Source organism: Scleropages formosus, chromosome 23 (genome assembly GCF_900964775.1).
Source record: "Scleropages formosus chromosome 23, fSclFor1.1, whole genome shotgun sequence".
Lineage (NCBI taxonomy): Eukaryota > Metazoa > Chordata > Actinopteri > Osteoglossiformes > Osteoglossidae > Scleropages > Scleropages formosus.
This window is the reverse complement of record NC_041828.1, coordinates 18,741,354-18,753,206: the sequence shown is the minus strand read 5'-3', so window position 1 is coordinate 18,753,206 and position 11,853 is coordinate 18,741,354. Positions and strand designations below refer to the sequence as shown.

Genomic DNA, 11,853 nt, shown 5'->3' with positions numbered 1-11,853 from the left:
TCACACCTGGGTGGTATGAGAGGATGTTGGTTTGATCCCTCCTCAGTCTGCGTGGGTTTCCTCTGGGTGCTCTGGTTTCCTCTCATAGTCCAAAGACATGCTCTTCAGGTTTCCCCATAGTGTGAGAGTGACACAGAGAGTGTGTTTCACTGATGTATGGATGAGTGAGCCAGTGTAAGTAGTGTATCTAGCAGTGTAAGTCACCTTGGTGAATAAGGTGTATGGGCTGATAACACTATATAATAGAGTTCACTGGAAGTTGCTTTGGAGAAAAGTGTCTAAAATAAATAACAAATGTCCTTGTTACAGCAAAAAAATACTTCATAAATCAAAGCAGGGGTATTAATCAGTCTAATTCCTGTAACTTGAGTGGATACACTGAGACCACACAAGTACACTAACCACTTTACCAATTGCCAACGTACTGCTACATGGTAGATGAGTGACAGAGCTCCCAATCCTTATTATTACTATTAAGCATTGTAAACTTGGACAAAGGTTTCAGCTGAACATACGTACATTTACGCAAACTACTAAGCTACTTATTTCCACATTTATACTCTGGTGCAATTCAAGGTTAAGTACCTTCTCAAGAGTAATACAGCAGTAGCAGATTCAAACGTAGGTCCTAGGGGCGCAGCGGTAACACTCCAGGCGCACCACTCACTGCCGTTTTCAGTGTCTGATGGATGCCAGCCCTAGCAGTGCAGCCGACATCACCCGTGCATCAGTTGTCAAACCTTGTCAGGTCTCCCCAAGTCTCTGGATCCTGAGCAAGTTCTCCAACAAATCCAAAAGCCACACGACACCAAAATACCACCATGAGTCAGCATACATCAAATTTGTTTTAATGAGAGCAATTGGGATTTCAAAAACAAAATACAACATGGAAAGGAAAATTAAAAAAAAGAAAAAAAAAAAAGTCCATGTCTGTCTTTGAGGACTAAATAACAGTCACAATATCAAAAATTAAAAGACAAACCAACTCAACAATACAGTTACCAGATAAGCCCAGGACATGTTTACAACAACCCAACTGATGATTTTTTTTTCTTCAGCAACTTTGTACTGCAGTCCTGTAGAATCAATATAGTGACAACCATTCTTCATGACAAAGTGTGTATGCCATTTGACTCCAGGATCAGGAAAAACACTCAAATCATAACTTTGCTACCTCTTTTGACACTTGGAAAATCCTGGCCACTAGCAGAAAAAAAGGGAAGAAAAAGATCTGACTGAAAATTTGACCGCAAAGCAAAAGTTTTCTGCAGAAGTCTCACTGACATAAATTGTGGTCCTTGTAATAAAGAAAGAAAAGCAGTTGAGGAGACAGGAAAGCAAGAAAGTGTTCAACCATCTTTGAGTTCTACATCTATTATAGCCTTTAAAACTAATCTCACCCCATATCCAATTCTTTATTGTTGTCGTCAATTTAGCCACCCAAGTTTGCCAGACTAATTTTTTGTTTAAATTTATATTACTCTACAACATGGTTATTGGCTGCTGCTTTGCCCAGACATCTGGTACCACAAAGTTTATAGCTGAAAACACCAGTATTCAAGGAATTGTCACAGTGTCACAGGAGTGAGTATTAAAGATATTCTTTATTCAATTCTCTTTTTCCTAGGTTAACAAAAATTTGGTTCAAGACGTACAAACCTTTAGTCTTCGAGGAAGGAAAAAACGTCTAAATCTTTACGTTTAGGGATACATTAACAGAAATAACCTGAGCATCTTGTTTGATAAGTAGTGATGCGTAACTCCCATATAACATGTACCTTTCTAAAATTAACTGCTGAAAGTTAGCGCAGTACAAAGAAAATTCCAAGATGTACGGCATTTTCCAAAACCCAGTTGACGTAGCTCACAAACCAGCAGCCAATGCTAATGGTTAATCGGATATTACTGTAACTGTGCTAAAATTTTTAAGAAGGTCTGTATGGTGGGAACACCATTGCAATCTGCGTTCATACAGACTACGAAGGAATGAGGGTGAGTGTTCACTGGAGGCCAGTGGATGTAAAGTGGGGCATGGAGAGCACACAGGGACATGTATAAAGCTAAAAACTTCTTCCAGGTGTTTACCCTGCTTAAATCTCAGGGAAAATATATGCTTTTGCCCAGTGAATCTGGTGCCCCCCCATTTGGCTGAAACCCAATGAAATTAGTCAATTTAAAGTACGTACATCGGTACCCCTTCAACAGTCTTTGTATATTCATCTTGGTATTAAAATTGAGATTACACTGCCCCCTTTTATCCATCTTCAGTCTAAGTACAAAACACTCCCTCCCATGACACTGCCCCCTCGACTAAACCCAAGTACAAAAAAACGCATTTCGATGAACTGGCAATCATCGGGACACCCCTCCCTCCACCCATCATGTATACACCCCACCAAACCCTCCCCTGCCTAAATGCAAAATAGTTACCGCTTCCCCTGACTTGTGTCCCTGTCTCAAAATCCCCCTCCCTCTCGGTGTCTACCAAAAGTCTCGGCGGTGATAGGCATCAGGGTCGCAGTACTTGGTTACTACCACCCTATTAGCAAACTTTCTGCCTGTCAGGCCCTGCATGGCCTTCTGGCTATCAAACACCGATGTGAACTCCACAAAGATCTGCAAACAAAACAAAGGGCACAGGTTGGAGGGGTTAAAACATTAAGGTATGTTCTCTTCTGCTGTGGATTTAATTGACAAAAATTAATGAGGCATATTAAGACACTTTTCAGCTAGTGGGTCACGAGTTCATGAATTCAAAGAATGTAGGCCTTCCCCTAACACTTACTGTATTTATATTGTTCAATACCTAAAATCTTTTATGCAGCTACTTGTGTGATGAACATTGGTGCATATGGTGAAAAACTAACTGTACTTAAGAATTACACATCTGCAACTATGTCTTTCTGCTAATGTAAGGGACAAATTGTTTTTTCTATGAGACGTATGCTGCTTTGGAGAAAAGTGTCTGCTAAATGAATACACGTAAATCATGTAAAACAGTCAACGTATACAAGCTGACACAGAACTAAGCCAATAACACTAGAGTTTAGTGTGGGTTGGGTGTGTATGCTCTGCAGTTCTGACTTTGTAGAGCACAACTAAAAAAAACCCTCTTGATAAGATTCTCAAGTTATAACGACAATGGCAAGTGAACAGGTTCATTTTGTGTCAATATATACATCAGTTCCTGAAAACGACCAGGTATTCCTCAAAATTTGACTAGTAAGCAGGATGTGAGACATCATTAATGCTCCCTAATGTGTATGGGGCTCCAAAAAGAAAGAACTAATGTGTGTAGGACTCCATAATTACATTTTTCTGGTATAACCAGATGCACATCTTAAATGTGCTATTTTAATACCACAAATAAAACTAGAACACATCCAAATAAAAGTGCTTAAAAAAAATTTCAAGGTGCATATATACATAGTCAATGTATAAACTAACCACAGCTGTCAGAGGACATTTCTTACCTTGCCTGTGCCAGGCACCTCCAGGCCATCAACAGGTCGGGGTATCTCGATGCTCTTCACCTGGCCATACTTGCTGCACTCTTCGCGCACATCCTCAACAATCTCCTCGTACTCTTCATCATCGAGTAGCTCCTCTGGAGCCACCATGTTCATGAGGCAGAGGACCTCGGTAGGCAGGCCACCCATTTGCGCCACAGAGCTACTCACCAGCCCTGGAACCTGCAGCGTTACCGGGGTCTGGTTCATACTGCTCTGCTTTGGTAAAAGGACAAAGGACAGGGAAAGAGTCACCAGTTAGATGATCACATTTGACAGAGGTTTTCCTCACATCCAACTCCCAGGTGTTAGAAGTGTGTAAATCATTGGAGAAGAAGACACTAATGTAGTCGAAGTTCGGTGTACGTTAAATACAAACTCTTCCACCCCCCAACAGCAACCCTTACAAGACTGGCGTTTTTGGCTCCTACGCTGGCTCGCTGTACAAGGAGTTTCTTGTCTCCCAGCTGCATCCCATTCAGTCCAGCAATGGCCTGTGAAAGTGAACAGTTGACTTTAATGCCCATACCCCCAGAAGCAACCCCTCATGTCATGTGTTTTCAGGACAGAAAGGAATAAACACCTTCAGTGACAGGGTGCCTAAACCCATACAGTACAAGGAATACCTCAAGATAATAAACTGAACTTAAGACAAAAAGTTTATTTCACCATATTTAGCACAATAATGAAGTTCTATAGTGTACTAACAAGGTGTCTTCAGCAGGAAATGTTGGCAGACATTATCCTGCCTAATCCTACACACCAGTTCTCAGTTAAAAATGGTCACATTAGAACAGGTCTGTACTGTAACAGAACTACTGCAATTACATGAAGATGACAGGCACAGAAATAAAATGCTTCAGGGAAATGTGCAATGAAGCATTCAAACAGATGCTAAGAGTCACACTTCACCACAAGCACCAAGTTCACAGTACAAAAATCTGTTGCATCGCCAGCAGTCAAATGTTGCAGAGACTGTATGCATATCAAAAATGATGAAAGTTTAACACTTGTAAATGTTACCTGGTCATTCAGATTGGTGTCCACATACTCGCAAAAAGCGTAACCCTTTGACAATCCAGTGGCGCTGTCTTTCACCAGGTTGAAGGCCTTCAGCGGACCAAACGAGGTAAGCAACTCTTTCACCTGAAAGTGGCATTAAGTGTAGTGAGGTCAGGAAACTACACTGCAGCCATACTGTACTACTGGCAACAACTGAATATATGTATCTATATAATCAGCTGCTTTGTTCAAAGACAACTTATATTTGACAAGCACAAGATCAAAATCCTCATTATAGCAATGGAATACACCACAGAGCCAGAAACAGAAGAAGTCAGGTAGCTCAGGAAGCATGAAGACAAACCTGGTCATCATTGAGATAGTTGGGCAAGCCACCAATGAAGAGCTTGTGAGCAGAGTCTGGAACCACTGTGGAAACCACCCCTACAGAGGAAGTTCAAGACCATCAGTATCAAAGACTTTACACTCATTTAGGAGGCTTCCTACAATCAGGAATTAAGAGCAGTAATTTCCGATACGTGCAAGTTTGCACTTTGGGTTTACTTTTAGCTACCAGGGTGCTGTTGTGACCATTCCATGTTGTGCTGAACAGAAACAAGTGTAATGCACAAATTGTTTCTACAGCACCATGTACACTTACATTTATTAATTTAGCAGATGCTTTTCTCCAAAACGATGTACAGTACACCTCAGAGAAATGCAATCTTCGGCTTCAATTACAGGTGGCAGTTGATTTACGACTAGTCCGTTTTGATGACCCCATCATAAATGAGCTTTTTTTTTTTTTTTTTTTAACCAAAAAGCCCCTTGTATCAGCTAAAAGATAAATTAAAACCACTGAGACTAAATTAGTGCTGAAATGACATTCAGAGTCCAAAAATGAGTTCCAGAAGAACTGGTCACTCCAAATTGCCCTAGTGTGTGAGAGACTCGAGTTGCATAATTATAGTCATTTACCCACTTATTCAGCACAGCAACGCAACACTCACACACAAGGGCAATTTGTTAATGATCAGTTCTCCTAGAGATTGTTTCTGGGACTTGTGGAGGAATGCCATGTGAATATGGGAAAACAGATAAAGGACACACAGACAGAGCAATACAAACCCACAACCCACTACATGACATAACACATCATGAAAAATAAAATACATGTGATCATTCAATAATTCAAATACTTTTTTATAACAGGTTAACTAGAAAAGTACAGGTTACTGTGTACTATAAATGTCAATGTTCAACTTACATCTTAAAGGGGGAATTACAGGATTAACTGAAATGAAACCTTCAATTAATGCAAATTAAGGGCAACTAGGAATCCAAACAGAAAACCACAATATACAAGTCCACGATAACCAAGATTAGCTAGATTAACATTAAATATTTTCATTTATTATAACCACATGTAAAGTCCTTGTTAGAAAATCCCCAGTCAAAGTTCTTATAAGGGAGTATCTCAAATACATGCCGTTACCTGGCACATAGACACTGGGGTTCTCACTCATACCAGGCAGGGGCTGGTAATCGTGAGGCCGGCGTATCTTTAGGCTCTGACCCTGGAAAATGATCCCATCAAAGGCCATGGCCTGGGTGGTTTCATCCACTGAGCGGAACTGGGGAGATAAGGATTGAATAGAAGCGCAGAAAAAACGCAGCTGTAAGGAGCATCACAAGTACAATTTAGCTGGTTAAAACTACAAAAATCAAAGGCCAACTAGGACTAAAGGAGCATTCTGAAAGAAAACCTCAAGAAAGGCAAAGTTCTTGTCTTGATTAATCTGCACAGCAAGTACGGGATTTCCGGGAGCCTGGGTGAGACCACCTAGGCGCATCTGAGCATTGAAGAAATCCATCATGGACTCCTGAGGGTACAGGAATTAAAACATTTGCATCAATTTACTTGCAAAGCAGCCCACAATCACATCTATTGGTTCAAAGCTTCCTCACTTCTCCACCCCTGTTACCAGCAACCAGCCCACCTCAGTGATGCCAAATGGGATGTTGCCAACGTAGAGCCTGCGAGCCTGCCGTGTCATCTGGCTACCCACCACAGGCACAGGGGTGGGTGTTACTGCCAGCCCATCAGGGGTCATTGTAGGCAAAAGGGCAGTAGCAGGAATCTGCCCAGCAGCTGTTGGAGACAAAGGGTAAATATACACTCAGAAACATGACAGAATGGCAACTGGCAAGACAAAAAGCTAAGGAAAGTCTAAAATTCAGGAGAACATACAGCTCATACACAATGTTATACATGAAAAAGAACTGCAGATATAGGACACAAACCCTGCATGGCCTTGTACTGCATGGGTGTGATGTGCTCAAAGCCGGGCGGTGGGACATCCCAATACTTCTTCACTTTCTTCTTCTTATCACGGTGTGGGGAGCGGCTGTGGAGATGACAGACGTAAGGAGAAAGAACAGCAATACTGAAAGAGCCTGAGCAATAGGAAGAAAACACTGCCAATTGAGCTTGGTATTCCCAAGTACTCATTTGTGTTAAACAACATTGATCCTTGCATTCTGCAAACCTGGTGCACCCTGCCACTGCTACTGGCTTTAGGGTACGATCAATTTATCTAGTTTTGAGTTTTCACATACTTAAATCTGTCACAGAAATTGGACAATTTGGTTAAAGTTGATTACATGTTAGTCAAAGATTTCTGCTGAGACTTATCTGGCATAATACTTCTATAAAACAGTTACATACAAATGGCTTACTGTAACAGAAAATCTCATTAACACACATTTGTCGATAACAAAAGGCTAAAAAAGAAATCAGTTTTTTTAAATGAAATGTACAGGTATACAAAAGCACTTCATTATGGTGTTTAATAGCTTTTCTGCTCTAGTACAGTTCCTTATTAACCCCCAAAGAGCAAATTACAATCGAAACCACACTTAAAGGACACCAAGCTTCTACTGTTGACATCTAGCTCCTAAACAAACACAGTAGTGACTTGGCACTGCTAAAACAGTATATATCCTGAAATTACATACAAGTGGTCCCCGACGTACGATGGGGTTGCATTCAGCAATACCCATTGTAAGTCAAAAACGCATTTAATACACACCTCTTCATGTCAGGCTGAGACATGTGGTTCGCTGCTGCAGCCCAGCATCGCACCTGCCCAGCATCACTTGCACGGGGGGAGGGGGGAAAAAATTCAGAATTCGAAGCACGATTTCTACTGAATGTCAATTGTCAGCTCACCATCATATAACTGAAAAATTATGAGTCAAACCATCATAAGTTAGGGACCACCTGTACTTATTAAAATGTCAGATTAGCCCTGCTAGTAGAGGACTTTGCAGTGCTGCTTTCCCCACTTCTAGACTCACTACTTAGAGGTACACATGCACATAAATGAACAAACTAACTGTGTGCAGTACAGACTGTATTTTCTCCAAACTTTGCAAAACTTACTCTTACTTCCACATGTAACGTGTTACATTTGAAAACAGCATAGATTTAGAGTGGAGCTGTAGATTACTGCAACAAGTGGAGTGCTTTCAGCTCATCATGATAAGATAAACAAATTGTAAATCAAGATCTCTTTAACTGTGTGTAATATACTAGGTGGCCACATGGTCGTGGGGTTTTTTTTATTATTATTATTATTATTATTATTATAATGTTTGCTCCTTTATTTTTAATTAAAAAGAAAAGACTACAGTGACTCGTCGTGTGTCCAGCGTCACTCACCTCCGCCGGTGTCTGCGCTCCTTGCTGTGGCTCCGCCGATCGCGGCTCCTCCTCTCGTGGCTTCGCCTCTTTCGCTCGCGGCTGCGGCTCCTGGAGGCCGAGCGCCGCCGGTGTCGGTTCTCTTTGTCCCGCTCTTTGCGACCACAGAAAACAGGTGATCGTTACAGGAGACGAACGGAGGAGCCGGTTTACTAGCGAATGATATCATATGATCATGGCCCTCACGTGCGCTGCAAATTATTATCCACCCGGGAAACAGATCGGTCCGCGTTTATTAAACTATGAGCACGGAGGGAGCTGTTCACATTTAGCGGCGAAGGGACCAGGGGGCGAAAGGCTGCCCTCGAAAGGACCCCGAACCCCCCTCTCTTCCCGCAGCCCCGCCACACACAGCGCGGCCATTGTCCCGCCGCGTGAGTCCACCGCCCACCGCGAGACGAGCAGCAAAAAACGGCAGCGCGCGCTCGACTCGTCTCGAGCCCGGCCTCTTACAGTACTGCGAGGCGCTCGGCCGAACATTAAATTAATTTAATGTGAAGGAAAGCGCGCCAATACTCACCGTGCTTGTTCTCCGTCAGCTGCCGCTCGAACTCGTCGAAATCCGACATGTTGGATCCGTGGTTGAATGGAAGTTACAGCCGACCGGGCAGCTCGTACGGGCAAATAACGACTCCGCGCAGAAAGATTACAAAATGGACAACATTGAAACTCTGAAAGACAAATTTTTCAGAAAACAAACAATATTAAGTAAACCTAATTGCTTCTTTAAAAAAAATTTACAAAATTTAACGGCTAAAAGGGAAGCGTGTGCTCTTCGTTAACCGTTAACGACGAGGTAAACGAAGACCAAGCAGCCACCCGAGGGTCTAACCTCATGTTAATGGGCTAGTTACTGAAGAAGCGCTTAAACTAAGCTCGAAATACACTAAACGCTCCGCAACACTCAACAGTTATATTTCTTTTTATGTCTTAAGAGACAAACCAGGGCCTACGTTTTCTCTCGGTTTCTATCCCGCTGACTCCCGCGTTGCCGGAAGTTGACAGCGTGAGCGCCCCTCTTGGCCAACCTGTGTTCGGAAACGTGCATGTCGCCACCTAGCGGCGTGGTGATGTTGCAGCAAGAACTACACCTGACGTCATACGGTTCCTAGAGTTATAGTGTTTTTGGAAACACGTGGTCCGAACTGTCTTGGTCCATTTCCATTACGTTTCTTAGTCACCTTAAAGCAAACTGCTTGCAAAGATTTGCATTATATTTTCTCAGCTATCGATACTTGCTGCGGGGAGCCTGTCTCGGGACTGAAAGGTTTCAGTGTGGCCAGAATGATCTGCACTCTTTTTGGCCCTGCATGGTTTAAGAAGGCCACCCCTACCTTGTTTTACTCCTCTAAGGTCATTTTTACACACCATACTGTTTATGATTACCTTATAAACCTCCATGATCAGTTATTTTATATCTTTACGAGGTGGTATAGTTCATGTAGTAGTTTAATGTATAGCTGACCTTTTATTTTTGTTGTTACAGTATGTCTATACTTAGCTCAGTGCTCTGTGTGACGGGAGAGCACTATAAAAATAAATCTAACCGAACGGAATAAACATTAATACTCTACCTACCACTGACAGATGGCTTTGGCTGCATCAATATGTGGCAGTTTTCCAGAGCAATTATTTGTAAACATTAGGTTTGCTGGCATTAATTTGCTTAAAGCCATAAAATTTATTTACTTTAAGTGCAAAAGCGAAAAACGCGTCGCTGTCAGTCAGAAAGAATGGCCTGTCAGCGGTGGGACGGGAAAACAGTTCAAATCCTGGCAGCCCAATCAATTTTTCTAGGTGACATCAATGATGGTAAATGACAGTAAATCTCGAGCTTGCATTTTTTCAAATCCCCCTCCTGCAGTAGCATCCTTGAGCAAGGCACTTAGCTTCAATAGCCCAAGTATAAAAAAAAAAAAAAAAAAACAACCCTGATGTATGAATGGGTAAATCCTGGTAAGTGTTTTTGGAGAAAAGCACCAGTTAAATGAGGACGCATCACAAACTGTTGTTGTCCATCACTTTTATTGAGGAACAAACTAGCTAGTGTAATCCTGATCATAAGCAAACTAAAGCATCGTCACCTGCTGTCACCGTCAGCCGCACCAATCTAATTACCTTAAATTACTCTGGTTCTGGGCAGCTGAGTCTGTGGAAATGTAAAGGTGCCAATCAAATACCGTAAGTCACTTAGGTGCTGCATAAAGGTGTCCAATCACCGTTTTCTGTGAATTGTTTGCAGGCCAAACACGGCCATGTAGTCAGAGGTTCAGAGCAGTGAGTGTCGATTTCAGTAGAGAGGGAGCGAGCTGAGGGCCCCCGGTACGAGTGTGCAGCTCCTGTGGAGGTAAGAGCTGTGCCATCGACTCGAGTCAAGACGTCTTCACCGACAAGATGGCTTTCGCAGTAAGGGAAGGTGCGGAACTGGATTACCGCGGCCTTCCGCTCATATTTTTGGACTGCGGAGGAAAACCTCACAAACACACAGAGCACTGGCTTTTTATTTTAATGCTTTCATTAACTTTGAGCTACAGTGCAATCAATGCTAAGTGTAAATCCACACATTCAGTGCTGACCGGATCAGCATTCTCAGCACTTGTCATCTAATTATTAGTCACAGACACCCACATCCACAAGACAGGATCTGTAAACACTGTGGAAGAGAGTTGAAGTGTAGCGCATCTCACGCTCATGCTCTGATTGGGTGCGTTTTACTGACACCTATTGGCCGACAGAGTAAAAACAGGTGAAATGACTCCCGGCGAACAAAAAACAGGCAAAGAAAATGCAATAAAAAAATTGCTAAAATGTTTGTGTCTTCTAAAAATTATTTCTTGATCATCTGTAAGAGGAGGAATGGGTGAAAAAATAGGGAAGAGGAGGAGCGAGGAAAGTAGAAGCGCCCAGTCTGCATGTAGCTGCGCACATGGCCACAAGGTGGAGACAAACACAAAACACAAAACCACTGCATAAAATCCAGAAATACACACACACACACACACAATTGGAATGATTAAAACTGTAATTTCTGACACCACCAAAAAAGGTAATAGTTTCATATTTGTAAATATTAAACTGAAATGTTTCTTGTTTTAGAAAAAAACATATATTATTACACCAGAAATGAAAAGCTTAGATCAGAAATCCTTTTTTTCCTGATTAGAAGGGGAAATTTGAGAGACTTAAAGAGGTGAAGGGAGTTAAAACACCATGAAAACAGAGAGAGTGGAAAAATAGAGGACAGGCACATTGGAGAGGAAGAGGATGTGAAAATTACGATGGCTGAAGTGCCAGGCGTGATTAGTTTTACTGGAGAAACCAGTCTGGCCCCTCCACACACACCCGCACCCACACACACAGCTTTGATTCTTTGCCCCTCCTTGGGGCTGTTTATGCACGCATCCACAACAAAACCACATTGAAAGGTGAGGAAGTTGAGGATTTAGTGCTTAGAGCTACTGCCTTTGGAGCAAAAGGTCACAGGCTCAAATTCACCCTCCAGCTGTACTAAAATTACCCAGCTGCATAAATGGGTAAATTGTTGTAAGTGAGGGGGTGCGGTGGCGCAGTGGGTTGGAC

At 42.3% G+C, this 11,853-nt stretch overlaps 1 protein-coding gene across 7 annotated transcripts; it reads right to left on the bottom strand.

Annotated features, from left to right (window-relative positions):
• Window positions 1-860: 860 nt before the first annotated feature.
• u2af2b (U2 small nuclear RNA auxiliary factor 2b) lies at window positions 861-9,307 on the bottom strand. 7 transcript variants are annotated; one of them, XM_018747765.2, is made up of 13 exons: window positions 9,228-9,307; window positions 8,795-8,945; window positions 8,236-8,368; window positions 7,604-7,669; window positions 6,816-6,919; window positions 6,512-6,663; window positions 6,278-6,394; window positions 6,007-6,145; window positions 4,876-4,955; window positions 4,533-4,655; window positions 3,917-4,003; window positions 3,474-3,728; window positions 862-2,616 (listed from the first exon to the last, which is right to left on the bottom strand). In XM_018747765.2, the coding sequence occupies exons 2-13, from the start codon at window positions 8,841-8,843 to the stop codon at window positions 2,482-2,484; spliced, it is 1,440 nt and encodes a 479-aa protein (XP_018603281.2). In that variant the 5' UTR covers window positions 8,844-8,945; window positions 9,228-9,307; the 3' UTR covers window positions 862-2,481. The 7 variants fall into 7 exon arrangements, with proteins under 7 accessions (XP_029104262.1, XP_029104263.1, XP_018603281.2 ...); XM_029248426.1 differs by having other exon boundaries at window positions 3,474-3,725; XM_029248427.1 differs by having other exon boundaries at window positions 3,941-4,003.
• Window positions 9,308-11,853: the final 2,546 nt, after the last annotated feature.